General features: G+C 46.5%; 1 protein-coding gene across 1 annotated transcript in view; it reads left to right on the plus strand.

Annotated features, from left to right (window-relative positions):
• Nucleotides 1-2,096: 2,096 nt before the first annotated feature.
• The window catches only part of LOC120948850 (protein scalloped), a 99,544-nt gene continuing 74,699 nt past the window's right edge, over nt 2,097-26,941 (plus strand). The window contains exon 1 of the mRNA XM_049610632.1: nt 2,097-3,024. Within this exon, the coding sequence (XP_049466589.1) occupies nt 2,988-3,024 (37 nt within the window). The 5' untranslated portion in view covers nt 2,097-2,987. The remainder of the gene's footprint in view (nt 3,025-26,941) is intronic.

Here is a 26,941-nt window from a genome sequence, read left to right on the forward strand (position 1 = left end):
AAGGAGATTAAAGAAAAAGATAAAGAAGAAGAAGAAAAAGATAAAGAAGAAGAAGAAAAAGAAGAAGAAGAAGAAGAAGAAGAAGAAGAAGATTAAAGAAGAGGAAAGTAAGAAAGGGAACACGGAACCAAACACACGACGGTCACGATGGTGGTTGGAAAAACTTAAGAAAAAAACACACACACACACATACAAAGAAACACGCCATAGTGGCAGCAGCAAAAAAAAAACAACAACACAATTAAGAGTCCGGTGAAGCAAGCCTGAAGCCATTCAGGCTTCGAAATTAATTGCGGAAAAATATATATAAAAGGAAGAAGAAAAAAAATAACGAAACGTAACACACACACACACACACACACCGACAGCGGGTGGAGAATAGTGCGAAAACAAAATAAAGACCTAAAATAAAATGCGTACGCGTGTGTTCTATTTTATTTTTATTTTTCGGGTTTGTTTGTGACATTGTGAAAAACTCTGCACGATCCGGAATCGATCGCGCTGTGATCGCTGTGAGCTGTCCAAGTTTTCCCCCATTTTTCTTTCCAACCTTTCCTTTCCTCGTGCTGCCGTGAAATGCCGAAAAAGTAAGTACACTTGCTTTGGAGCTTACTGTGCTGTCCGCTCGCCTCGCCGGAAGTGGCACTCATCGGCAAATACAAATGAAATGTAGCAAAAGAAGCAAACATAATACACGATTCGATACAAACCGGAGCCGGTGGCTAACACTGAGCTTCGAGCTGTGAATGTGTGGTAGTGGGGAGGAGGGGGGTTTGGCAAAATGAACACTTCCCGGTCACTCACGAGCCGCGGATGGAGCCGCCCGGTCGGCGAGCTCACGCGCCGCTGCGTGCACTTTTCCCGAATGTTGCGCTCCGCGTGTGCTTGAGCGTGTGCGAGAGTGGGCCGAGCGCCACACGCACACACTCGCGCTAGCGGTGAGTGCCGGGCGCTGTGAGTAGCACTCGTAGCACCAGATACCGGCTCTCGGCTAGCGGCCCAACAGGAGCCGGTGGCGCCCGCATCATTCATTCGTTCGCACGCTAGCAGACGGAGCTAAACGCGGCCACCGGCAAACCGTAACGAAGCGTTCGCCTAACCGTCCTTACACCCGTGGGGTCTTACGCCCGAGCCACGGGCACACACGCACTGTACGCCATCAGCGCCGTCGTCGTTCAGCGCGCGCCCCGTTTTGTGAGTCGCGTCTGTGAGCCGCGAATGGACAAGTGTGACCAAGCAGCGAACTTTCGTGCTTCATCAATCAAAAACATTCGTGCGTGTGTGTGTGTGTGAGAGAGAGAGAGAGTGTTTAACAGTGTTTTCCCATCCCTGAGTGATCCTCGCTAAGGATATTATTGTGCATCAGAAGCGAACCTCACTAAAAAAAAAAACGATCAAATTTGAAACTCCATTAAAAGAGCACGCGAACCAAACACGTGCTCCAGTGCCAATCGCCACGGTGGTGTGAAACAAAAAATAAGTAAAAACAACCAATTGATAGTGTGATAGCTTATCGTGTACAAAGGGTGTACTAAAACATTGCGTAAAAAAAAAAGAAAAACAACAACACACCAGACAAAACAAATCAAAGATCAATCGAGCGAGGGAGCAAAAAAGAAAGAAACAACCCAAACAACAAGCCAATTTTTGTGCCGTACCTTTTCGGCATCTCGTGTTGTGTCCAGCACGCGATAAAGATCAGTCGCCACCTTCGGCCGCGTTTGCGTGTTATCGAACTCCCACTCCCCCCCCCCCACCCCACACAAAAACGGTGCCACAACCGCGTGCCGGACCGCGCGGGCCTATCGTTCCGTTCGGTTCTATCGGTTGGCCACGATCGTACCGCGGCCCTGTTTGTGCGAGTGAGTGCGCGCGTGTGATTTTGGGGTATTTTTGGTTGGGTTTACTTTTGTTCCAACTGTGACTAAACGTGTGCGTGTGTGTGTGTGTGTATGTGTAAGTGTTTCTATGTGCGAGTGGCCGGAAAAGCCGAAGCTCCCACCACCGATAAGGGTCAACAATCAACAAACTGCTTCGCTGCAATCAAAACACTGAAATCAGCCCATCCTGCTGTGCGCAAGTAAAGCGAAAACACAACAACAACAACAACAAAAAACATCCTCTCCACTGACCCCCTTCCCCATCTCCATAAGCCACCTGCCCGCCCTTGTCCCACCGGCCCGGATCAGGAGAGTGACGCCGTTTCCGCCACCGACCACTTTCGCGAGTGGCGTGCCGGAAGCCAGCCCACGGCCGCCAAGATTGACAAAGGAAACTTTAACTTTTTGAACCCGCTCGCTTACCCGACGGCGGCCAGCGCGGCAGCGGCAGCGGCGGCAGCGGCGGCAGCAGCAGCGGCGGCGGCAGGGAACGGCCCCAGCGGCACTACCGGTACAGCAGCGGCACCGGCGACGACCGGAGGAGGAGGAGGAGGAGGAGGAGGAGCAGTCGGTGGTGGTGTTGGTGGTGCCGGCCCCGCCGGTAGTAGCGTTGGTGGACCGGCCAGCACCGGTACGGCGGCAGCGGCAGCGGCGGCAGCGGCGGCGGCAGCGGCAGCAGCGGCGGCGGCCGCAGTAAGCGGCAGCAACAGCCACCACCACCACCATCATCCGCACGGGGCGCACCATCCCCATCCGCACCACGTGCCGCATCCGCACCATCACCACCACCATCACCATCATCACCATCCGGCGGCCCACCCGCACCACCACCATCCGCACTTTGGGCCGCTCGGGGGCGGGGTGGACACGGCCGGCGCGGGCATCGGTGGCCCGGGAGGGATCGGCATCGGCGGGAACGCGCTCGGCGCCGGCGGCACAGGCTCGGCAGGCGGACTAGGAGGAGCCGCCGGAGGAATAGGAGGAGGAGGGGGAGGAGTAGGGGGAGGAGCAGGAGCAGGAGGAGGAGCGGTGGGTGGAATAGGCGGTGTGGGTGGACTGGGCGGCGGCGGTGGAGGAGTGGCCGGTGGCGGCATTCCCGGCCTCAGGATGGACTGTGACTATTCGAAGCTGTTCTACGCTAAACGTAAGTAACGCCCCGGTAACGCCCCGGCGGGACACCATGTAATGGGTTTTTATGAGCCCGGTTCGCTTCACTTTATTGTTTATTATTTTGGTTCAGCTTTCAGTCTGTGGTCACACTTTCTAGAGGTTTTTTTTTTAATTTTACTTTCTTTCTGTGACACAATTGTAACTAGAGTGAAATTGCTGATGTAGTCGCTTCAAGATTAATTGTTGTTAACATTTTGACGGTCCCGTCATACTTCAAACATTGTTTGTCTCTTCAAGATGAATGTCTTCCTAAGGCGTAATATCCTCTCAGCTGAATATGCGATTTGGAAGCCTAAATTCGCAAAGATGATCTTTTCAATTACCGTTGACAAAAGTATTGGTCATAGGATGCCTGGTTTTTCCCGTGGTTTCTTGAATACTGCACAACAACATGAATTTCTCTTCAAGTTGACGGTCCCTTAAAGATTGTAGTTACATTGCTTTATTGCACTAGTTATACTGTGGCCCGGTAACAAGGCTTTGCAACAAATCTTCGGATAGTTGCTGAATTTCTGGAGTGTACATCAGCTATGACCAATTGTGTCGTTTGCGGGACAGGGAAATAGAACACTTTTTGAACGATTGATTTGTTTTTAATGGAATACCATGTCGTTTTGCCTTTGTTAGGATTATCTCAGTGTATCAAGTTCCAAATGATGTCTCATTTTTTTTACATTTTCAAAATCTCTGACCTGCTTGTAGCCACTGGTTTTATAGTTACGTAGCAACCATCCCGAGTGCCGGTCTGGTGGTACAGTCGTCAACTCGCATGAATTAACAAACATGCCCGCCATGGGCTCAAGCCCCAAATGCACCGTGCCCCCATACATAGGATTGCCTATGCTGCTATGCGTAATTAGCAAGTCACTGAAAGCCAAGTCAAATAGTAGTGGTGGCACAGGTCAGGTCCAGGCCTTGACTTGACCGACAGCGGTTGTGTTGTTGTGTCAAAGAAGACGAAACAATAATCCCCATATCATCACGTCTTTGTATATCCTACAGCTAAATAGCTATCTTGAATTGTAACATTTTTGTTTTGATCACTGTGAGGATATTTTGCGGATCATATTCACGAACATTTAGGCAGTCCTGATAAATCTTATCTGTCTTATTCTACAGGCTTCCATTATACAGGCCTTCTATATTTATTTATATCAAACTAATGCATAGCCAGTTCTTACTACTGCATGATGATTCGATGCCATCTGATTTTGAAAGGAGTCTATTGGCCTAGATATCCTAGGCTCAATCTTCCTTATACCTTTCATTTTACAGCGGCCCGTTCACCGTTCTTGGTAGTTGATCATACCCCAATTCTTGCACTGATAATGACACCAGTTTTCGACTCGAGTTTAGATCACGTAATATCAGGCTTTAGGATTATGGCTCAATAGACAGTTCCCTTCCTTCCCCCCTCTAGCCCTCCCCCTTAATTGGTAGATGTTACAGCCAGTAAGACTATAACAATTCCATCTAATTAGATTGAATTTAAGGATACAAATGCAACTGTATAAGTGTGAATGTATTTTTTCTCACACCAAATTGTCAAGAATTGCAAGAAATTGCTACTGCATTGCATCTTGCAACCTGACAAACGGAGAAAAAAAGAAGGATATTATATGTGGAGATGTATTCTATCTAGTAACCACACATTCGTTGCCTCGCGTGTTTCTATGCAATTGCAAAATTATCTCAATGGTGGTAGTGCTGCAGCGTAACGCTTTAAAAATGGTTATTTACCAGATTATTTCTTATTTAGGCATGTTTGTAAATAGTTTTCAACCATTTTTTTTATCTCGCGTTCGACATTTGGCTACGGAAGGTCTGTCAAATGACGACACAAAAACAATTGTTGGCTTTTGACTGGATTGCCGGAAGGAAAAGATCTTGGTAAGAAAACAGACATCATAAAACATACAAACAGTACGCAGTCTGCAAACTCAGCATTCCGTTTATCACACTTTGACAATGTTCCCAAGTTCCCAAGACGAGGTAATGTCAGATCTTAATGCCGAGATTTATTTTACGATCAAATATTGTAAACAAAGTATAAAAAAGGCAAGTTAAAACTGCGAGTTGACGAGACTATAGCTGTGAGTTCATTAATGATATAGAGTCGCCTGCTGCGGGCAATACTGAAGTATTTATAGTGGCTTAGTGTCCTAGCTGGAGAAGTATTTATACTTAATCTGGCCGACAGATCTGAAGCGCCAATGTGTTAGGATTTTTACCAAAAAAACATTCTGGGCAACCATACGTGTAAGAGATTGAATACCTAACATTAAACATTGCGCGCGGGTCACCGGAGCATGTGGGTTTTCGAATTCAGCAAGTATATTTTTACGGCTTCTAATTTCCAGTAGGGATCGAAGAGTAGGGACATCATACAACAGAACAGTACTCCAGTACTGACCGGAAAAATGACAAATTCAGGGACTTAAGGCAATGCGGCGGTACCGTGCTCAAGTAGCAAGGAATGACTATCCGGCTACGTGGTAATGAATTAAGTCTCGAAAGCCTATGTAGGCCGGCATGTCCGCGTAGGACGTTACGCCAAATAGAAGAAGAAGAAGGCAATGCATATCCGTTATTGTTGAATGGCGATGAACAAAGCCTAACATTTTGTGCACTTTACCTTTATAATGAGCTGGTAATGAACGTGGAAATCGAGTTTCAAGCATAACTTCTTGATCACGCATGATATATTATCGTTTCAAGGTAACGCCTAATAGCTTGTAGTCACATTGAATGGAGTTTGTGTTGGAGTTTGTTTATGGTGCATGTATAATAAGAATAGCAACGGAACTAAATTCTGGGAGTATCGAACTTCTGAAGGGCTGCTGAATGCTTTCGAGGTGACATCTTTAATCCTGACACAGTAGTCTCGTTGGCGTTGAGCTTAGAGGCGTTCAAAATACTTCATCACTAGCTAAGCATGCTTGTACAATGTTTTAGCATTCGGAGAAAACATCCCCAACGCCTCGAGATAAGATGATTATTTTCGTTTTCCCTTAGCTCATCTGTCACTTCAATAAATGCTCCAACACAGACTCACACACGCAAAACACAGACGGTTTAGCCGGAAGCGTCCATCGCAAGTGGCCGGCGAGTCGAGGCGCTTACACTTACTGCCCCGTTTGCCAGCAACCGAACACTTCCGTGGAGGGGAGGTGTGGGTACGGTCACTCTATTTTTAAGCCGCAACACTTGGGCCACACACAAGGTTTTGTACTAGTGTTGCACGCGCAAACGACGTTAACCGGACCCGCACCCGAGCAACATTTGGAGCCAAGGGCGCAATGGGCGATGCATCCAAAAAACGCCAACACCGGCGCCAGTTGTGTCGCGTGCAGTTTGGCGCAGTGTTTAGGCGGTTTGTTTTTCGGTACGCCCTCTGCTTTGTGTTGCCCCTGCAATGGAACGGGATGATTTACGCGCAATGGCAAGCAGCAAACGGTTGCAATGCATTCTTTGGTGCATGGAAAGTTGTTTGTGTTGATTGGGTTGACCATTTTTAATAGCCATGTCTCTAAAAATAGTACTAAGCGCAGTGGTTTTAGTATCTATTACTGCAGTTATTGCAGTTCCTGCAGTAACTGCAATGTAATGGCCTATGACGGTATCGAATCGGTCGGTTTGTAATTAAGCTTGGTTTGTTTAGGCAGTTACAAATCCTTCTCCCTTCTCATCCGATCACACGATCTCGTACGATCTCGTACGTGCTGGAGAAACGAAAAAATTGCTGACAGTCGCCGCACGTTTCGACGCCCGTGTGACAGTAGCATCTGCGCGCGCGGTTTGCTCTACTTACGCCGGCCTTGCCGGGGTGTAATCCGATCCGGGCTACGACGGGCTTCCTAGCACACTTGCAACCCGAACCGTCGAACTTCCAGCCGCGCGCTCTAGCTTAGGCTTTTCGTCATCGCGCAAACACTAATCCGAGCTGGGAGCAAATACGCTGATGCTGCTCAACCGTGCTAGCAGGCGACAGCAGCATCAGACACTTCCGCCCTGCTCATCTCGCCGTGCTCGTAAACGCAATCTGTCAACAATAGTTATAGTGTACGAGTGTTACGGCCCGAGCGTTGTTCGGGCAGCATTCTTTCGGGTGGTGCAAGCAATCCCGCTGAGTCACCGCAGTCATCTTGGTCGATGGGAATGTAAATAAAAGTAGATTGCGCATGGTTCAGCAATCGCTACGATCGTGAAGCAACGGTCACAGCAGCCGGGTAGGATAGGGTCGGAAAAGACACCTACGGAAAGACGCTGTAGTGTACACTTTTCCTCACCCATCATAAACATCATAAAAACCGACCTATTTTTTCTTCTAAATATTGAAAGTACTCTAAACATTATTACATTATGGCAACCAACCATAACCATTGATTGAAGCACTGAAAACAATGCTTACCCCGAAACGATAGTTCAAACTATCATTTGGGGACTTGTTGTATTTTTTTTTTGTTTTAAATCACACGGTCGCACGCCCAAAGATTGGCAGTCTGTCAAGCGCATCGTCTCCCACGCTGCAATCAATTCGCACACCGGAACCGTTTTCTTTGAAATTAGCACTGAAATTGAAACCATTTGTTGAAATTTTCTCCAGCATTGACATTGAGGTACTGCAGCTTTGGATGCAATAAATTTTCTTCAACGACCTTCACACATGATTAGCAATTGAGTCTAAAGCAACTGATCCAAAGCCAATCGACAGTTAAGCAGCAATAGTAAGTGCAATTGCAAAAAAATAGAACCATTGCAGTACGGAGCGAATCCAATTTGGTATTCCAATTTGGGCAATACGGGTTATTTGGAGCATTATTTCCCAATAAGAAAAACACGATCGGATTTTGATACTAAGAATCGTTTAATGTAAATCTTTTGCCAGGAAGAGAAGTGTGTGTGTGATGCACAAGTGTGTTGCATTTTTATGTATGTATGTATGGATTTATTTATTTATTTAATGAATTATTTATTTAATTCTTTTTAATTGTTTGTAATATTTTTTATACATGTATTGATTTAATTATTTATTATTTTTTTAATTTACTATATATCATCCAACGGATGCAGAGTGATCAAAAAGAACATTCCCAACCTGTACCCCGAGTAAAACGATAACCTAACCTAACCTTACCTAGTCTAACCTAATAATGTACCCAATTCTGTTTTTGAGACAATCGACACTAAAATTAAAGTCGAAAGGTTGGTAGTATTTGTTGAAGCTCCTACACACAAATTGACGAATGTTACTTGAGCGCTTTTCTAGATCTATTTGTTTATGAAGCAAATTCCTCTCAGTTGGAGGAGCATCGTGACAGTTATCGCAAAGATTAACAACGTCATTCGTGATGAAGAATATTTACAACAACAAATTTAGAATTGTGATGAAACTGTATAAAGACCCCCCCCCCCCCCCCATCCAGACTAATTATTTAATTCATTTGAAATAAAAAAGGATTTTTAAATTACATTTTACAAAATTTAAAAACAACTTTTGCGATGTTTCCAATTTGATTCACATCCATTTTTTTAATTTTTTTCCACTTCTAGTGCAAGCTTTCGTATTCTTATCGTATTTTCTGAGCAGTAGTTTTTGACCTCATACTTATATGTTTCCTTTTTATGAATTTAAACCATCAATTTGAAAAAGCCGTTTTTTTAAATAGTTGTATATTTGTATATTAAAAATATAAAAAATTTTCCGCCTATTAGACTTAACAAAATGTCTTATAATTAATTATTCTAATCGAACGTAACAGGAATATTACAGCCTAACCACTTACAAATGAACCAAAATGCTGATACGGACTTGGAATGGAATACAAGACAAATAAATTAAAACATTTAAAGGATGCTTGAATTGCCGATGAGATTACGAAAATGTACAGATGAAATGTTACAGACAAACCTATCAGAGATATTTACTGACTTGATTCCTCAGTTTCCAAACCATGCCTTCTTTTTCCTTGCGCATTCCCTTGCCAACAATTATTGCTTTTTTCTTGTATTATGTTTGTGGATACCCAAGCACCAAACTATCTTTGTACGTAAACGATTGTAATGTCTCGGGAGTAAATTAAAATGTTTTATCCGTGTATAAAAACCTCCTCAATCTAGTTTTGGTCATTTTAGACCTACAAGGGGGTCGTTATACACGCCAATATACTGTAAGTCTTGCAGTAAATGTTTCACAGCAAAATAATTACCCTTGCCTAGACGTAAAGCGATGAAAGATCAATCTAAAAACGTTCTATTAAGGAAATATTAAAGAACAAAATTAAATCAATCGTCGTCCTTGTTGAAGAAAATGGCGCAATGATAATATCTAGGAAACATTAAAGTACAAGTATCTATCAAATTTATCGGTATTATGAAGACATTTTCCCTATTTTTCAAATGCGTATGTGCTCTCTGTGCTCTCACCTGCCTACTTGCGATTCTGGAATCAATTATTATTTCACTTTTCGTGCAAACTAAATGGAAAAGAGCCTTCCGCAAAAAAGGGGTTTTTTCGCACAACGAGTGAGTCACCGGAATGCATTAAACTCGTTATGCGGCGTTCCACTGTACATGTACCGTCTTGTTAGTAGATCCAAAATGAAGGACAAAAAACAAGGCGTCTCCATCAAGAAAATACAATCAATGTCGGCAGTAAGTTATCTTTACGCGTATTAAAAACCATTAATTTATACATTTTTTATATATAAATAAAAGGATTTATCATCCTGCTATCAATATGTGCAGCACAATGACTGCCTTTAGCAGGAACCAGCAGTGTGCTTTAAAAAATAATCGCCGTCCCAACTGCAATGTACATAATTTATTGCAAACCGGCGCCATTCAAAACTTTTGGCTGTCTGTTCACGCGTGCGAGCGCGACTAATTGATTGTGTCATTGTTTTGGCGCCTGTCAAGCCGCTGTTTGCTGCGCCCCGATCCTGCTGCAGGTGATGAATGAACGTCGCGATCGATTTGGTTTGTTTTTTTTTTCTTCATTTTTTGATTTTATTACTCTCCACTTCCCTCGCTAGCTTTATTGTTTTGCCGTTTAAGCACGTTAATTAATGGAAATGATACCCGATCATCATTCCCCCCAGCCAATCCCCATCGTGCATGGGAAAACATAAAATTTTGAAAAAAAAGATAAAAACGGAACTCGCACGGCGAAATGAACTGCAAGCAAAACACTTCCCTTACTACCCATATTACGCGCGGACCAATGTGTGTGTCTGTGTGTGTGTGTGTGCATCTTGTGGTGGTGCTGAAAACAACTTCTTCGTTTAAACGCGTGCGCACACACACACACACGCGCGCGCGCGCGCAGTTCACGCACAGAGCGTGTTTTGCAAATGCGCGCGAAGAGTGAAAAATCGCTATTTTTAGCATTTGCTCGCACGCAAATCGCACCGGGTGCACCCAAGTTACCCATTTCATTCTGTCCCCGTGCTGGCAGAGCCGTGTGTGGTTTTTCCCACAACGGAGGGGGGGGGGGGGATTTTCGGGAAGCCACGGACGGTGGGGGAAGATCCGGAAGATTTGTAATGCGAGCAAACGATTTTCAAACGTTAAACACAACGTACGGGCGTGGAGGGTTTGCGTTTGTGCGGGGCCAGCGGTACAGAGCGAGCGAGTTGGCTGGCTGATTGAAATTTTGCGCAGCGTCCATCTTTGTGGTTAATTTACAACCCATCTGTTTTCGTGGGTTTTAGTTTCCTTCTTCCCGTTCGTTCTGCGTGATTTTATTTCGCTCACAATTCAATCTCATTTCAGCCGGCCGCTGTTGCTCTTACTTTCTACTTTTTTTTTGTAATCTCTCTACTGCACGACCCACTAAATCTCTATTGCAAATCCTCTCCACCAGCGTGTGTGTGTGTGTGCGTGTATCTCTCTTCAGACAACGAGGAGGGGAGGGAAGGGAGTTTGCCGCCTGCAACTGTTGCTATTTATGTACGGTTTTAAGTTTCTGGTTTTCCCGCGCGGTCGGCTATTTGGTTTTACTACCCCTTCCCTCATACTGCTACCTACCTTCCCCCACCAACCCCCCCCCCCCCCTCTCTGCTCACCCTTCACTTGCCATAGCACCACAGCACAGAACAAAAATTATGATGAATGTGCGGCTGCGACACAAATGCCCGGGGTGCCGCACCTGCAAAGCACTGAAACAGACAAAAATCCGGCTCGAAGGACCAAATCCGGTTGCCCAACCGCCAGAGACGAGAACGCGTGCAACCGGCCCCGGCCCTGAGATAATTTCAGTACAGACACTCTGTGTGTGTGTGTGTGTGTGTGTGTGTGTGTGTGTGTGTGTGTGTGTGTTTGTGTGTGAGTGTGTGTGTCAGAGTGTGAAAACAGCAACAAAAACAAAAAAACAAAAAAACCAGTAACACTGTCGCGTAGAATATGGCCACCGCGTTGTTCGCTGGTTCAAGCGATATGCGCCCGCCGGAGGTTACACTTTTTACGCTCGCTCTCGAACGCAAAGCGCGTAACATTGTCTCGGCCCACTCGTGCCGCTTTTGTTCAGCAAATGCAGGCATCTAATCTACCCCGTTGCCACCCCTTTCCCTTTGGGCACTCGACTCGATCGAGCACGCGGTGGATTAGTGATTAGTTTGCAGCGGGCTTCTGCAAACTTGCACTTTGCGCAAACACTCACTTCAGCCGACGAGGTGATGCACGTGCCCGTGTGTCTTTTCTCTCCTCCTGTTGTTGGTGTTTGCGGCTCCCCACTTCATCCAGGCGAGTGTGTGTAAACACACTGGACGTGGGAGAGAGAAAACAAAGACGGGAAGCGCAGCGGAGAAGAAGCAAAAAAAAAAACACAACACTTGTACTAATGTTTGAAGACGATGAGGCCACTTTGCAAATGCGAGCAGCTTCGTTTGATGGATGTAGTTTATCAGCCTTTTTTTCATTAAATTCACATTGTGACATTAAAAAGCCGACAGCAGGCGCGCATCAGCATCAGTTACTAATGTGGCAAAGGGCTCACAAATTCGCTCTTTATCTCTCACACTTCGGGTTTAGATTCGATGCTGCCCCCTCCCCCCCCCCCCCCATCAATTCGTACATCCCTTCTTCCTCTCTGCATCGTTTGAACCATTTGAGCCAGGCAAAAGGAAACACACGCCAACCAAGCGCAATGTTGTTGACCGCTTCATTGCCGTTTTGCAGCGGACGTGGGCGACACCCTAGCGGCCGGACATGGGGAATTAAATGGACATGGGGAATTGATGCTCTGCGTGCGAGTGTGAAATTGTGCTGTTTGTTTCCTGCTACTGGGGCAGGAGGGAAGGAGGGGGGGGTAGGTTTGCCCCTCAAAAAGCTATAAACAAATCATTCAAGGGTAATCAACCAGCTCGGGAAGACGGTTGTGCTGCGTTTGCTGCTCGCTTGTTGCACGTTTTCCGCGCGTTTTCAGCATCCCGTTTGGAGATCACTCTGCCCCCCCCCCCACACTTTTTTGGACCCACCCACACATACACACACACACACATTACGCCGGTTTGATCGAGTTTTCCCGCTTTTCCCGCTTAGGTAGCTTGGCAGTTTCGTTTCGCAAGTTTTCGTTTTGTCGCTTGGTTCATTCGCGTTCATTCGGCCGCGATGGGCCGTGGTTCATGCGCCGGCTGAGTGCCGTCCGGCTTCGTGCAGCACTCACTCATCGGGTGCGCTCTTTCTCGCCTGCCGCTAACGCCCGTTCTTTCCTTCCTTTCGATGGGGCCGCAGGGAGGTTTGATGAAATAGGCGCAATTTTTTCAAACTGCGTCCTCTAGAGTACGGGGAAATTGGTTGCATCGTTCGGTGCTGATGCATTGGTTTTTAATTCCGATCGCCTATGGATTTATCGCTATGGATCAATCGATTATCTGTTATAATTAAGACTAGCGATGGAATGTAAATTCGATTCCTTTTTCTGCTGAGCCTGTTGATGTGAGGAAATTGTTGAAAACAATAATTCCAAACTTTTCGAAGTTAATTGCAAACCAACTGTGGCTAAACATTTACTACAACCAGTCACTCACATCACATCACTCCAAAATTCTCGATGGCACCAAACTCCTAGGATCACTGAATTTGTATGCACCTACACGTTAACTTAGAGTACGTAACACTTTGAATGTGGTTTATCGTCGTGCTGTGTTCGGATCCAACGACCCCTTATTTGTATTTAATCCAGCCTCTAACTCTTCAATCCCGAGAAATTCCTATTCTCACCTCCTTTAATCAGCTCCTTCGTATCAGCTCTCGCCAATAGGATTACTAATAGTTTTGTTACTACCTCAGAATCCTGCTTCTTTACTGTTGAATTCTTCACTCTCTAGTTTACAGCTAATGGGGCCCTTCACGATTCTAGTCAATTTTTTGTATGGAGTTTGCAAGTTGGAGGCTGAAATCATGTAAACACTCCATACAAAACCACAAACACAAAACTAGCCTGCAATTTTCAGTCTATATTATTCTAGCCTCAAAGCTAGAATTAGATTCGAGTACCTGCTCGAAAACTCGGTGTTGTTTACATTTACCCCAAGGGGCATTAAAGAGATCACGTGGTGGAATCTAGAGTCACAGTGTATGTAGTCCAGGTGGTCTCATAGCTTGTTATTTATTATCAAATTTGAATCAAATCATATTTGAAACAAGCTTTCTGGAGGCTTGAAGAATACACAAAACACTCTTAAAATCTTCATTCAGAAGCAAAAGCGATAAAAATCAGCCTTTTAAATTCATACACCTTGGGATAAGCCCACCTGTATATTATACCCACTTAGATAGCTGCTCGAAAACTGCTATACAATGCAAACAGCTGACAGGCTGAAATTTCAGCCTACGAGCTTAAAACGGAAAGGACCCCAATATTAGATTAGGTAATAATAGGTGCAGGTATTGTTTAACCTCTCTAGGCTGACAATCAAATAAATTGAAATTGAAATTGAACATCATTATGACAAGTGACATAGTGACGTCACGCGTTACTTCAGCGTTTTCCTCTCAATTCCAACAAACGTGCTTTGCAAAAGTGGTCACAAATTAGTACCAGGTAGTAAACAACCCGTTAGTTTGTGTTCGTCCATTTACTTGACTTTGGTCAACGATTTGAAATTTAAAAATTCAATCCTATGCAGCCCATATTTTGTGAGAGTTGTCGCTTTTGATCCTTGCGATTTCACTCTTACTAACTGATAGCTTTGTTCTGTTTATGCATTACTTTTCTTGTTTCTTTTGAACTTGTTGTTGAACTTGTTCTTGAAATGAACAATGGGAGGTTATCAGTCATATTGCAAACCTTTCAGCGATTTATGACTTTTGATTCGATTCCAAACAAAAAATCGAAATATTGCAACTTGTCATAAAAGTGATGAAATTGTTAAAAAAAAAAGATATAAATTGTAGAATTTTGTAGAAAAACATCAATTAAGAAAAAAACCCACAATAATTTTAATAAAAATAGCAAACAAAGCAATACATTTAAAGCAAAGCCAACCATGGAACAAGCCAGATACAACTATAAAACGAAACAACAACAACAACAAAACCTCAACACAAAAGAAAGGGCAAACAAGTCGTGGTGTGAGCGAGTTTTTGTGCATTAATGTTTATTTCGTTTTCATTTTCTTCCCGCACCGCATTCCCAAAAGGTTCTTCGCAGTTATTTCTTCTTTTGCTGTTTTTGTTATTAAACTTTTTTGTTGTTGCTCGATATATAAATGTATATAAATGTTGCCCCTCCTTTCTGCGGCTTTCCTATTTTGTGTGGCGGGGGGGGGGGGCTCCACGAGGGGGAAGAAAAAAAACACACACACACACACTCACACACCTTGTACGGTGGGTCGCCGGGTTTTGGGTGGCGTGGTTTTTGTACATATTATTTTTATGATACTTTTCACCCCTGCCCGCGTTTGCAGGCTGTGCTTGTGCTTGTTTCAACATATTTTGCGCCCCCAGTTCCAACCCAGCGCCTCGTACCGCGCCTTTGGTTTGGCAGCAAACAGCTGCAAAAGCATAAAAATGTAGCTCATTTTTAAATACCATTGAACGAGAGAGAGAGACAGAGAAAGAGAGAGAGAGAGAAGATACAGTGTAATGGCGGACGGTAAAGGCATCCCAACCATGAGGCCATGGAAACCCGGCCACGAGAGGGAAAGGATGACTGAATGTGGAGGGGGTGAGAGAGAGAGGGGGGGGGGAGTCGGAGAGGAATAAAATTGAAACAAAACACACACACACACACACACACACACACATTCACACACACACACACACACACACACACACACAGAAAAAGGCAAGCAAAGGCAAGAAAGCCAGCCTCGGCGACATCGAACGTGCACGTGGTGGTGGTGGTGGTGGTACACTCTCAAAATTATTTTTCCTTTTCCAGTAACAAGTTTTTCGCCTCACCTTCATTCCTTCCCTTCCAAACCCCCCCCCTCCTCCCATTCCCCCCCCCCCCCACACACCTCCGCTTCCACCCCATCGTCTCGCACGCTAGCGCGCGCGCTTCATCAAACTAGCGTCGCGAGTTCGCTTGATCAGGCGAGCACAAAAATACTTCACATTCCACAGCGTTTCATTCCGAGCGCTCGGGCATTTCCCAGCGCGCTCCGCTAGCGCTCCACCACCACCACCCGCTTGCCTTGCTGAGCCCGTCTTACTCACCCGTCCGTCCGTTCCCATGCGTTTTCGAAAATAACGCTCAACTATACGCGCACCCCGATGCCCCGATGCAAATATAAAACCGCCGCGTTACCCGCGTATCCTCCGTTTTTTTTTTTTTTGAGCCGAACCCCAACTGAATGCCGGTATCCTGGGCTTGGTTTTTTTTTGTGTGTGCATTTTCTTCTTCTTCTTCTTCGGTCTGTATGTCATCACTCCTTTTCCGCGTTCGACAAGAAAAGAAAGAGAGAAAGAAAAAAAACGGCGAAAACGAGGGCGCGAACCAGCTCGACAAAGCAGTTAATGGACCCTTTTTATTTTTTTGTTTTTTTGTTTGTTTGGTGCACTTTTTTTCTCTCGCTTCCTACCGCTTCCCCCGCGAAGCCCGCTCACGTGTGACTGTGTTCACACGATTGTGCGACGATGCAGCAGTGGTAAAAAGTAGAAAGAAATAAAAAAACAAAACAAAAAAACAACCAAACACGGCGAGAGTGACAAGCGATAAGCCATTCAAAAAGGGAAGAGGGGAGGGGGGGTGGGCAGGATGTGTCACACCGAGGACGATCGCCACGGTTTCGCTTTCGCTCGTTCGGCCGATGAAAGATTTCTTCATCAATTATCGGGACCAATTTTCCGCCGTCGCAAAGTGCCCTCGCCCGGAGCGAGCTCCGGGCGCTCGCACGCAAAGGAAGGAACAAATGCGGCTCCGCTGTGCGGCCAGGTTGATAAATAAGCGTCCCATTTGTTTGCACGGTTTCCCTGATTTTCCCTTCCCCTTCCCGCCCCAAAGGGGTCGGGACTGGTCGAAGCATCGGGGCGCGAAACAACGCTGCCCGCAAGTGCGGCTGCCGCGAGCACTTCAACTTCCAGCTCAGCAAAAGTGACACTCTGTCTGGGTGCTTTTCTTCTGCTCGCACCACTCCTCCGAGCGAGGAGGGGAGTGCGCGAAAATGGGGGAAGTATAAATTACCCTAATTATTCGCTGCAAATTAAATCACTTATTCAAATTAATTATTTCTCCTTCGACACCCAAAACCGGCACAGCAGCCGGAGAAGGACGGCACAAAGCGGGGCAGGAGAGAGGGATAGCAATCACGAGAGAGAGAGAGATAGAGAGAGAGAGAGAGAGAGAGAGAGAGAGAGAGAAGGAGAAAGGTCCTTGTACCGAGGAATGGAGGGAATGATCCTCCCGGCCGCCTTTTCGGCCGCTTCGTATCGGGTCATCGTAAATATTATAATTTAACGCATAATTCATCCCATTTAGTAGTTTGCCCTGTTTTTTTTTGCTACTGCTGCCGTTGTACACGACAGGGGGGGGGGGGGGGGAATGGGAAATAGTGCTTCGTGCTTCGTTCGGGGTTTTTCCTTTTCCTCCCGCAATGGGGGCCTTTTTGGGGGGATGGGAAAAATATGGCTACGGGCGACATGTAACGCTCCCTTGTAACGCACGTTCTGCGGCCATGGTCTGTGCTGAGAGCAGTGTTGTACCGTGGGGTAAATGTCTTTCTACCTTATCCGTCTTTACCCGCGTAAATATGGGGTATTTTCAATTGAATGCAATTTTTTAATGCTTTTTTCACTTATATTTGAATTATTGCTGAAAAGTTTACATAAAATATACTTTTATTTATTCTTATATACAGTTTAGGTAAATACATGATTTCTTTAGCTAAATATTTAACAAAGATTATTCTATTACTAACGAGACGATGATTCAAAGCCTATGTTTTCATTGAAGATATCGTGCTATCAGCTCTTGGTTTGTTAATGATTTGTTCGATCAAAACAGTCAAAAGAGAGTCGATTTGACATTTTACAAAGCTTTCAACAGCTTCAATCATCAAGAGCATATACTTTAGTCCTCGAATTGAGAACTATTTCTAAACAATAAGATGGATCGCGACTAGGCAAAGCGTTTTACCCGGTACATTTGGCATCCTCCAAATGAACCCTAATTGAAGTTAGGCAATTTGGAGCTGATAAAAAAAAAATGTTTCTACATAACCAGTTTCTACATAACATGGCCGTAAAAAAAAAGAATTGACAACTATTGAAAGTTTGAGTGGATGAACAAGAAAACCGCACAACAGATTATCCGCTGATCGCTGATGGAAAATTTACGCATTTGTATAGTCCCTCGAGACCTTTCGGTGTGGTCCGCGACCGCTTGAGCTAAAGTTTCTTTGTAGAAGCATTTCTGCTTCTACAGTACATGTCAGTCAATTCCAAACACCTGAAATATAAAGAGATGTTCGACTTCGCAGGCTGCTGTACTGATTGTCAGACTATGCAGCGTTACAAAACTTTGTCGATGTTTTATTGTACCTCTTTTCTATGCATGCACGAACAAAAAATAATTCAATTCTAGACAATTTTATAGCAAAATAGTCGAAAAAAATAATGCAAATTCTGTTATACCCTTTGCGATCAATAAATTTGTTAGCCACAAATGTTTGATGAATGATTTGTTGAAGCAACAACTCAAATTTTAGCATCAATCTCACACAAACGAATAAAACCATGAATTTGAGGAACCGCTCTTCAAGTATGGTTGCCGCTTACAACATGTTACTTCTGCAAATCGTTTGGGCAACATATGAAATCAGATGTCAGCACAAACACGTTTTCTTTTTGATAGGCTGTTACAAACGATCCTAAGCCTTCCATGAGGTAACCTACCAAGATCAATGTGATTAGATGAAATACCGGTGGGCTTATGACTCTGTTTTTGATGGATCATAATGAATGAGGATTTCTATGGATATTAGCAGGACGCAAGTAACGGAGTTGTATGGCACCTTGCGCTCCACGACTGTCAAATGAAGATTTGTCCATGTCTGGACTGGACTGGACGATCCGATTTGTAGTAATTTTAACTCCATAAGGCAGCATCAAAAGTAAGAACTCACTGTTTTTAACGTACGCAATTGCTGTTCACAATCAATATCAGCTCAAAAATATTGATAATCAAAATGTCCCCAATATCAAAATAAAATTTACTATTCTGTATTGGATAAACCAACGTAGTTAGTCATGGTCAGTTTTTGTCATTATTTTTGCATACTTATCTTGTTAGTTGGAACAAAATTATGGAAATTTCAAAAAAATCAGAAGTCTTGGCCCGCAGGGCCAAATGAGTTTGACATCGCTGGTATAGATGATGGAATGCAATAAATTTAAGAAATTCTGATGTTAAACTGCGAGAAAGCATAAGCGTTTCCGACCAGTTGGTGCGAGTACGGGCAGGGTATTGAACCTACCTTGACCCGGGTCGACCCGGATTCGGATGGACCTACGGGACGGAGCGATCCTACCTTGGCCCGGCCCGATCCGAAATCGCTGCACCAACGGGTTGGAGTCGTTTATGGTGTCTTGCAGCTACCGGAATCGTTGTACCTACTGAACCTAATGTACCTTTCGGGTCGACCCGTACGACTCTGGATCGCTGTACGGATGACTCCGACCCAGCAGGTTTGAGTTGACCCGTTGAATATCGTTCCATCTTAGCCATGTCATTGATACCAATTACATCCAATATCCAAAAAACTGATATTAGCGGTTGCGCCATTGAAAAACCCCAATCTACCCAGAAAAATACCCGTGATTTTTTCCCCGAAATTGAAAAAAACCCGATTTGGTACATCCCTGGCTGGGAGGAAATTTATTTCTATCTTTGTCCGGCTTCACACGGCATCCCCCAGCACGGCCCCAGCTGCGAGAAGGCGGACAGTAGTTTTTATAATTAAATTATTGTCCCGTCAGCGAGAGAGAGAGAAAGACAGGGTGTTTCTTTGGCAAGCTGGGCTGCTCTTGGCTGTGAAATAAAATTGATGAATGGCAGGATACACCGACGGGCAGGATCGCCACAATACACAAGCACGCCATCAAATGAGCCCCCTGCCAGAACCCCGCGCCTTCCCACCGGATCGGCCTGAGTCCTGGAGCAAGTGCATTTTGCTGTTTCAATGCTGCAAGATGCACACGGCCCGCTGCCGACGATGCGAACGCCATATTTAATCGTTTCTCGGGCATCGCGCCCTCTCGGCCATCCTTCACCCGGTTCTCTCCAAAGGTTGCGGAATTCTACTTCTTTCGTTTTCCGCGTCCCGGAATCTGGAAATTGGCCTACAGCTGCCCCCGCTCCCTGGGCCCCCTGGGTGGAAAGGTAAACCGGAGCGGAATTACAGACGGCACTGGCGGACCGTTGGCAAACAGGACCAAACATTCTTCCCTGTTAGGCCCTGTTCCTCTCCACGGCGCGGAGGACCTCGCCCCCCGGAGGAAGGGCGACTGGCGACTTCCACAGAAGGGAAGTTCCGTGGCGGGCAGCCTGCATTGCTTGCATTGTTTCGCGTTGCATACTCAAACTGGGCGCAAACCGAAAGGTGTGCTTCAGAGGAGAAGTTGGGGGGGGGGGGGGAGGGGCGCGGTTGCATTGCAGGACTTTGTGCACCTTCTTTCGTTTGGCCAAATCGCTTTTCATCGCCGCTGTGCGGCGCGGGCTCCACACAGGGCGAGACGGTTCCGGCTCGGTGGTTCGTGCACGTACGCGGCCAAACGTGCAAATCCTGCCAAATCTGCACTGGCCGACTGGTCGGGAGAGCGCAAGACACAAAGGGGAGCAGCCGGACGGCAAGAGATTCCTACGGCAAAAAGGAACATTTCTTGCATAGTTTCAGGCCCCGGTTTCCTTTTGGGATCGAGCCTCACTGCCGAGCTGGCAGGATACTGAAGAAAGGAGGCAGCGAGAAGAAGAGAGAGAGAGAAAGAGAGATAAGAAGAGAAGGAGAGAGAATACATTGATGTTGACCCTTTTCGTAGTCGTCTGGTTTAAGTTGTGTGATGGAGGCTCACTTTTCCTCGACCTTTACGATAGCACTTTAAGTTTTCTTACGCCATTTCAAGACACCTCGAGGAAGAAAGGCTTCCTTTTGTACAAGGTTGTGTTTGAAATACTAAAAAAAGTGTACTTTTATTACAATTAATTATTTCTATCGATCGGTACGAAGAGATTTAGTCTCACGAAATACATTTAATTGCAGTGAACGAACGAGAAGTGGATAAACAACAGATGATATAAATAACTAATTCGCAAACAAATCATCATGTCCCAGTAGACCTTGTTGCCGGTCCAGCTTTATGAATATTGCATAACTCTCTTAAATAAACATCTACAAAGAGTACCGGTACCGGCGGGTAGTTAACTTAACGAAGCTCTGTATGTGCTGTAAACATAAGCTGTTAAAATGCTAACTAACAGTTACCTGATATCAAATGTCAAACAGCCAAACAGTGGCGATCTTTCAAAAACTAACAACCAACAGTTTGGACCTCCAATTGAATGTTGACAGATGTAAAACTGCATCTTTTTCGATTAGCGTATCATCGAACGTGACAGATACTAAATTGTAGAAAACAACTGAGTTTTTTTTTGTTTTTTTTTATGTTTATAGATACTTTGAGCAACTATTTTGCTCCGGAACAATTCTTCTGAAATGCGATCTTTCCAGCCGAGTACATCCTAAGAGCGATCCGTTCCCATACAATATTGACGAGGTGCTTATTAGTGTTGTGCTTCATGGATCTTACGTCATATGAATCTTCAGCCATGAGCGATTAAAATTTCGTATTGAATCTCCAAAGATTCACGAATCTTCTAAAAATCACGAATCTCCAAAGATCCTTAAAGGTTCATAAACATCCAACGATTCATGCATATCTGAGGAACTCTAATCTTCGAAGATCTATGAATCTCCAAAAATTCATAAAACTTTCGAGATTAATGATTTTCAAGATATTGAATCCGGAGAGGTCCCATGGTACAGTCGTTGACTCGCACGATTTAACAACATACCCGTAGTAGGTTCAAGCCCCCCGGTGGCAAGGTCTGATTATCCGGCTGCGTGGTACTTGCTAATCAGTCTCGAAAGACTGTCGATATGCCGACATGTCCACGTAAGTCGTTGCGCCAAGAAGAAGAAGAAGAAGAAGAGGCAAACGGATTTTTTGAGATTTATAAATCCTTAAAAGTCATTAATACCTTCGTCACGATATTTAGATTCATAAAATCATTTCAAAGATTCATTTAGATTCATGAGTCTGATACATCCAACACTTATGGTCATCCATTAGACTCGGCAACATGCTTGGTCGAGTCTATTCAGTTTACCAAAAGTTAAACAGCTTGAAGAGTAATCAAGAAATATCCATCATCGAATAGGAACTTGAAAGAACACATGCTTAACTGAGAGTTGTCGGCGTTCAAACATTTCAAACAGTTTGGTTGAAACTCAGTTTTTGGTAGCTTTTGAGTTATCAAACAGTTTCATGCAATGTCCCGGGACTGTCCAAAGTCGTTCTCCTTAAGCCTACCGAGTCTACTCAGCCCAAAAGCTAAAGTCCTCGGTGCAATTTTATACCCAAGAGCGCTCATATGCATGCAGCCTGCACCATCTGCAGACGAAAGCGCGAAAATCTATCCCACGGAATGGCTCAATCGTACCCGCCTGCTTTGCCCATTCCTTGTCCCTTTGAACCCGGGGGCTGGTGGCCGAGGTGTGCCCGGTTAAGGGCAACAATTTCTCCACGCGAATACCGCGCCAGAGAAAGAGGGAGAGAGCGGTAGAGAGGAAAAGATGGCCGCTGCGTCATTAACCCGATCGAGCCCGGGAGTTCCCCGCCCTCCCCCCTCCCTTGTACACTTTACTAGTTGGTTGGAGTCACCGGGAAACGTAGTTGCCGAGGTGTATGTTACGTTCTACAAAATGCGCTAATTGGCGATGCGTCTAGGTGAAAATGCACGCGCGGGGAACGGATCAAAACAATGTTAATTATGTGCGGCGTGATACCTGGCCCCCGGCAAGCAGTTGCTAAGGGTTGCCGCCAAGTCGAGCCAGCTTTTCTCCAGCCGTCCGGAGAGGGAGGAGAAGGGTGAGCAGCGTGTGCACAGGTGCGGAACACGGTCTAAAATGCCTCCGATGCAGCTTCCCGTGTCGTGCCGTCCGCTTATCGGAGTGCAACGCGCTGGGTAGAAATTCATCCATATTCAACCCACAATGACCGTGGATAGGGAGAGTGCCAGAGAACACGTCCGGGGAATGTATAGAAAAACGATGTAAAAAAACGAGACGCAAACTGTTGAATGCGCAAACTTTCTGCTACAAAAAGAAAAAAAATCCTAACAAACGCCACGAAACACTAGATCTTCGAACCGCTTATCAGGACGTTAAAGTGTCACTCTTCAACTCGTAAATGATAACACCAAGAACACAAACACACACATGAAATAAAGGGGTATAGACGCAACGCAAATGGAAAATCTCACGCTCTGCTCCCCACTCACGATTCGCCGTCCCGCTCTGATGTGCCTGGTGCTGTGAAGCCCCAAGACTAGTGAGCGTCCACACTGGGAGAGTCCACACGCACGCGTGAGTGACCGATGAACAGGTGGAGTACACGCGGCCCACAATAGTCCTTAAATTGTGACTTGCACATGCGACGGCAAGATGTCAGGCCCCGGAAAAAGGAGGAAACAGTACGCACCCAGTTTGCCCGCATGGAGCCGAAATGGGGGATGGGCCAAACAGGGCTGTCTCTCTCTCTCTGTCTCTCTCTCTCTCTCTCTCTCTATCTCTCTCTCTTTCTGTCGCTTATCGTTGGAGCAGCAGCAGCAGCAGCAGCAGCGTGTGGTGCGTGATGGAGCGACCCACTGGGAAGGCGGAGCAACCTGACAACAAACCGCACGACGCAGCCAGCCACTGGTGCCCTCGATCGCTCCTCACGCGGCTGAAGCCTTGCCCCCGCGGCGCAGCAGAACCAATCCATCAATTGGCGTGCTGGCTAGCTTGGAAAAACCTGTATCTGTGTGCTTGGGTATGGATCGTGTGATCCACGCGGCATCGCCAACGATCAGATATCCTTTCGCTGGCCAGCCGGTCGTGCGAATACCTTTGCGGCAGGAATGTTTCTCCGCGATTTCTCCGCGGGTAGATGACGTGTTTCTTGTACGTGTGTGTGTGTGTGTGTGTGGAAACCCAAACGATAAGGCTTTTGATCTTGTTTGCGCCGCGGCCGCGTTTCGCTATCGGCCACCAAATCGGTTGGATGAGCTGGGACGGAGCTGGGAGCTGACCTGCTTCTACCTGGTTCTCCGCTTCGCCGCGGCTTCCAAGAATGCGTGAACAGGGAAGGATTTCTTCGTACCGCTCAAGGTTCGGTGGAGGAGGGACGGGGGAATTGAGGGGGGGGGGGGGGGCAAAAAAACCTTGAAGGCGAGCCCCAGAGGGCGGCGAGGAATGCCAGGGGCCAAGAAAATGTAACAACCCGTGGCATTCCTGCGCTCGAACGCAACGAGGCAACGGAGCCCGAACTGCGGACCATTGCGGGATGGCCGATAGCATCGACGTGGGGCGACGCGGGGCGAAATGTGAGGATAAAATTAAATAAATGATATAAGATTGCACGTATATTTTAATTCCAAGTCGTCCATCGCCCTCTCGTTGTCTCTCTCTCTCCTCTCTCTCTCCCTCTCACTCTTTCTGTCTGTGTTATTCGCTCTCTACCCGACACTAACCAACTCTTCCCAAACATTCCATTGAAACATCTCCCTCCCTTGGCAGAACTTCTAGCAAAAGGGGCCCCGCGTACCACAGACCGGGGGGAGATGAGGAGGGGGTAGGGGGAAGGTGCGAGGAATGGTAACTGTGTTGCTCTTGCTTTTGATATTTCTTTGTTAAAATACCGAAAATATTTTCTTACCTACAGAATGCGCTCCGGGTTCTTCGTCGGTTCGCTCCGGTGCGCGCTTTGGAGGCGGCGGAGGCAGGAGACGGGAGCAGGAACGGTTAAAGAACACCGTAGTTTGGTACCATCGTCTTAGATCTTCGGGTGTATCTTTGTGTGTGCGTGTGTGTGTGTGTGCCGACCGTAGACGCACATTCGTGGGACCGGGCGGAAGTTTCGTGAAGAAACCTGAGGCCACCTGAGGCAACAGCGAGATGGATTCCTTCCCATGCCCTCACGTCGAGCGTGGTTTTGCAGGGCGGAGGTTCAGGGTCGGGGAGGCCGAGAATGGTGGGTACAGGTCGCTCCGGACATTCGACTCCGATTTGCGACGTCTTCCACCCCGATCGGAGCGGGATGTTTTCGGCAAAACCGACCACTCCGGCGGTAATTCGATGTTGCCCACCAAGCTCCAAATTCAAGCACTGAATGTAACGCTTTTCGCAACATTACGCATCTTCTTTCGCAGCGCTGGAGAGGGTTGTTTGAAGTGCGTCGCGATACTTCAAGATCTTGCTCAGCCCGCTATTCCTGGGGTATCAAATGTATACTTCTGCCGCATGTCAATCGTGTGGACCGATTGAAACCCATCGATGCACAGAACACATTGACATTCGGCATCGAAGGATGTGCCTCGCTGGGTACGGTTCTTGTTGTGCCCTCGCACCCCCCCAAACCACACTGCTCAAGGTTCCACCAATTTTTTTTTTATTACCAACAATGGGACGTACACGCTGCACACGGTTGAGAAAACCGAAATATTCACCTTCATTTGCACGCTCGATTGCGCTTCCTGTTCCGTTGTGGTTGTGGTGCCCTCGCTCGCAAGTGTAAAATAGAATATTGAATAAAACAGCAACAGCCAACAAAAAAAGCAAAACAAGACAGTCCACCGTTCTGACCGAACCTCCATTCAGACATTCCTGCCATGCCGTTCCTCTTCGATTGGTTCTGTACCTTCCGCGGGCGACCCAGAAACCCCCCGCGGGGCAGGGGCATGGGAGCTGATAAAATATGTTCCTGCCCGATCAGGGCCAGCGGTATAAGAAAACAATTAACAATGCCGACTGTAGGGCTTGTTTGCAAAGCCCCACGCACACGAAAGGCCGAAATTCCACCAAGCAGGGCCCGCATTCCCCTGCTTTGCTCTGCGGCAATTGTCGGCCGCGTTGCGCATCGCTGTTTCGACGTTCGAGCAAAGGGGGAAGGTTTTTCGGAAAAAAGCGGCCATTCCACCTTGCCTTCGGAGGTGCCGCTAGCCCGACGGACGCACCATCCTTCGGCAGTGCCCTGTTTCGGTTCCCAGGAACACCGCCCGTGGGATCGATCATCCCGTGGTGACATCATCGGGGCGACCTCATCCTTTGGGCAGAAGCGATCACACGCTGGGCAAAAGAGCGCTTGTGCGCCGTCCTCGCTCCGTGAGTTACCCGAATTCGGTGCCAGTGAGTGAGTGCCGTCCGCCGTGCGATATGCGTTTATATTTTGGTGTGCGGCTCTGACGCGCACGTGCAAAGCGAACCGTGTGTGCGTGTGTGGGTGGCGCTGTTCGTCATTCACCTGACGGACGCTGTGCCGTGTGTCGGGGCGTAAAGTGCCGCCTTCATGTTTGCTCTTCCTCGCCTACGCTCGGCGCACGAATGAATGAAAAGCACAAATTGCCAACTTGTTGCTAGCCGGGGTACCTGCTTCTCCTGCTTGTTTGTTTGTTTGCAAGAGCGGTTTTTTTTTTGCGAAAATGGTGCGCTTTCCAAATATTCGCGTCGCGCGACTTTGTTTGTTTGCGTTACGCCACGCCTGCACGCACCACGTGCTAGCGGCGTTACCCATAATCCCACATCAAATCGGCACGTTTTCGGATGGTACATTCAAAGATTAGAAGGAAGAGCGCGCGTGTGTGTGTGTGTGTGTGTGTGTGTGAAGGAGACAGACAGAGGTTGGAGTTTTGATGTTTGCACTGGAAGAGACGCTCGGCAACAATCAGGCGCTCGAGCTCCAGTAGCAGTAAAAGGGTAATCCATTTATTACCCTTTTTGCAAGGCATCCAATAAGACGCTGCTATGGCATCAGTAAATTACCGTCGCTTTCTACCCACGAGTGATTCCCCCGAGGACATAACAGCGCTTCTGGTGGACATTGCTCGTCTTCTGAGGGGAAATTCTATCAAACGGACGCCATAGAAGGAGCGATTGTGAATGTCCTGGAATTGGAGGGAGGCATATTGTTCGCTTGGTGATGAATAGCCTAACCCCATTCCCGCGACTCGTTTGCCTTCCATTACTCCCGTTGCCGCCTCCCTTACACCCCCGATAGCCCCAGATCGCCCGATGGTGTAAGTTCATATTTCCATTTGCAATTCTGGAAAACTTTCATCGGCCGGTACACACCTTCGCCATTTTGCTCTCGATACGCACTATTTGCCGGAAGATGTGCTTTCTTCGAAACCATTT

Source organism: Anopheles coluzzii, chromosome X, assembly GCF_943734685.1.
Source record: "Anopheles coluzzii chromosome X, AcolN3, whole genome shotgun sequence".
Classification (NCBI taxonomy): Eukaryota; Metazoa; Arthropoda; class Insecta; order Diptera; family Culicidae; genus Anopheles; species Anopheles coluzzii.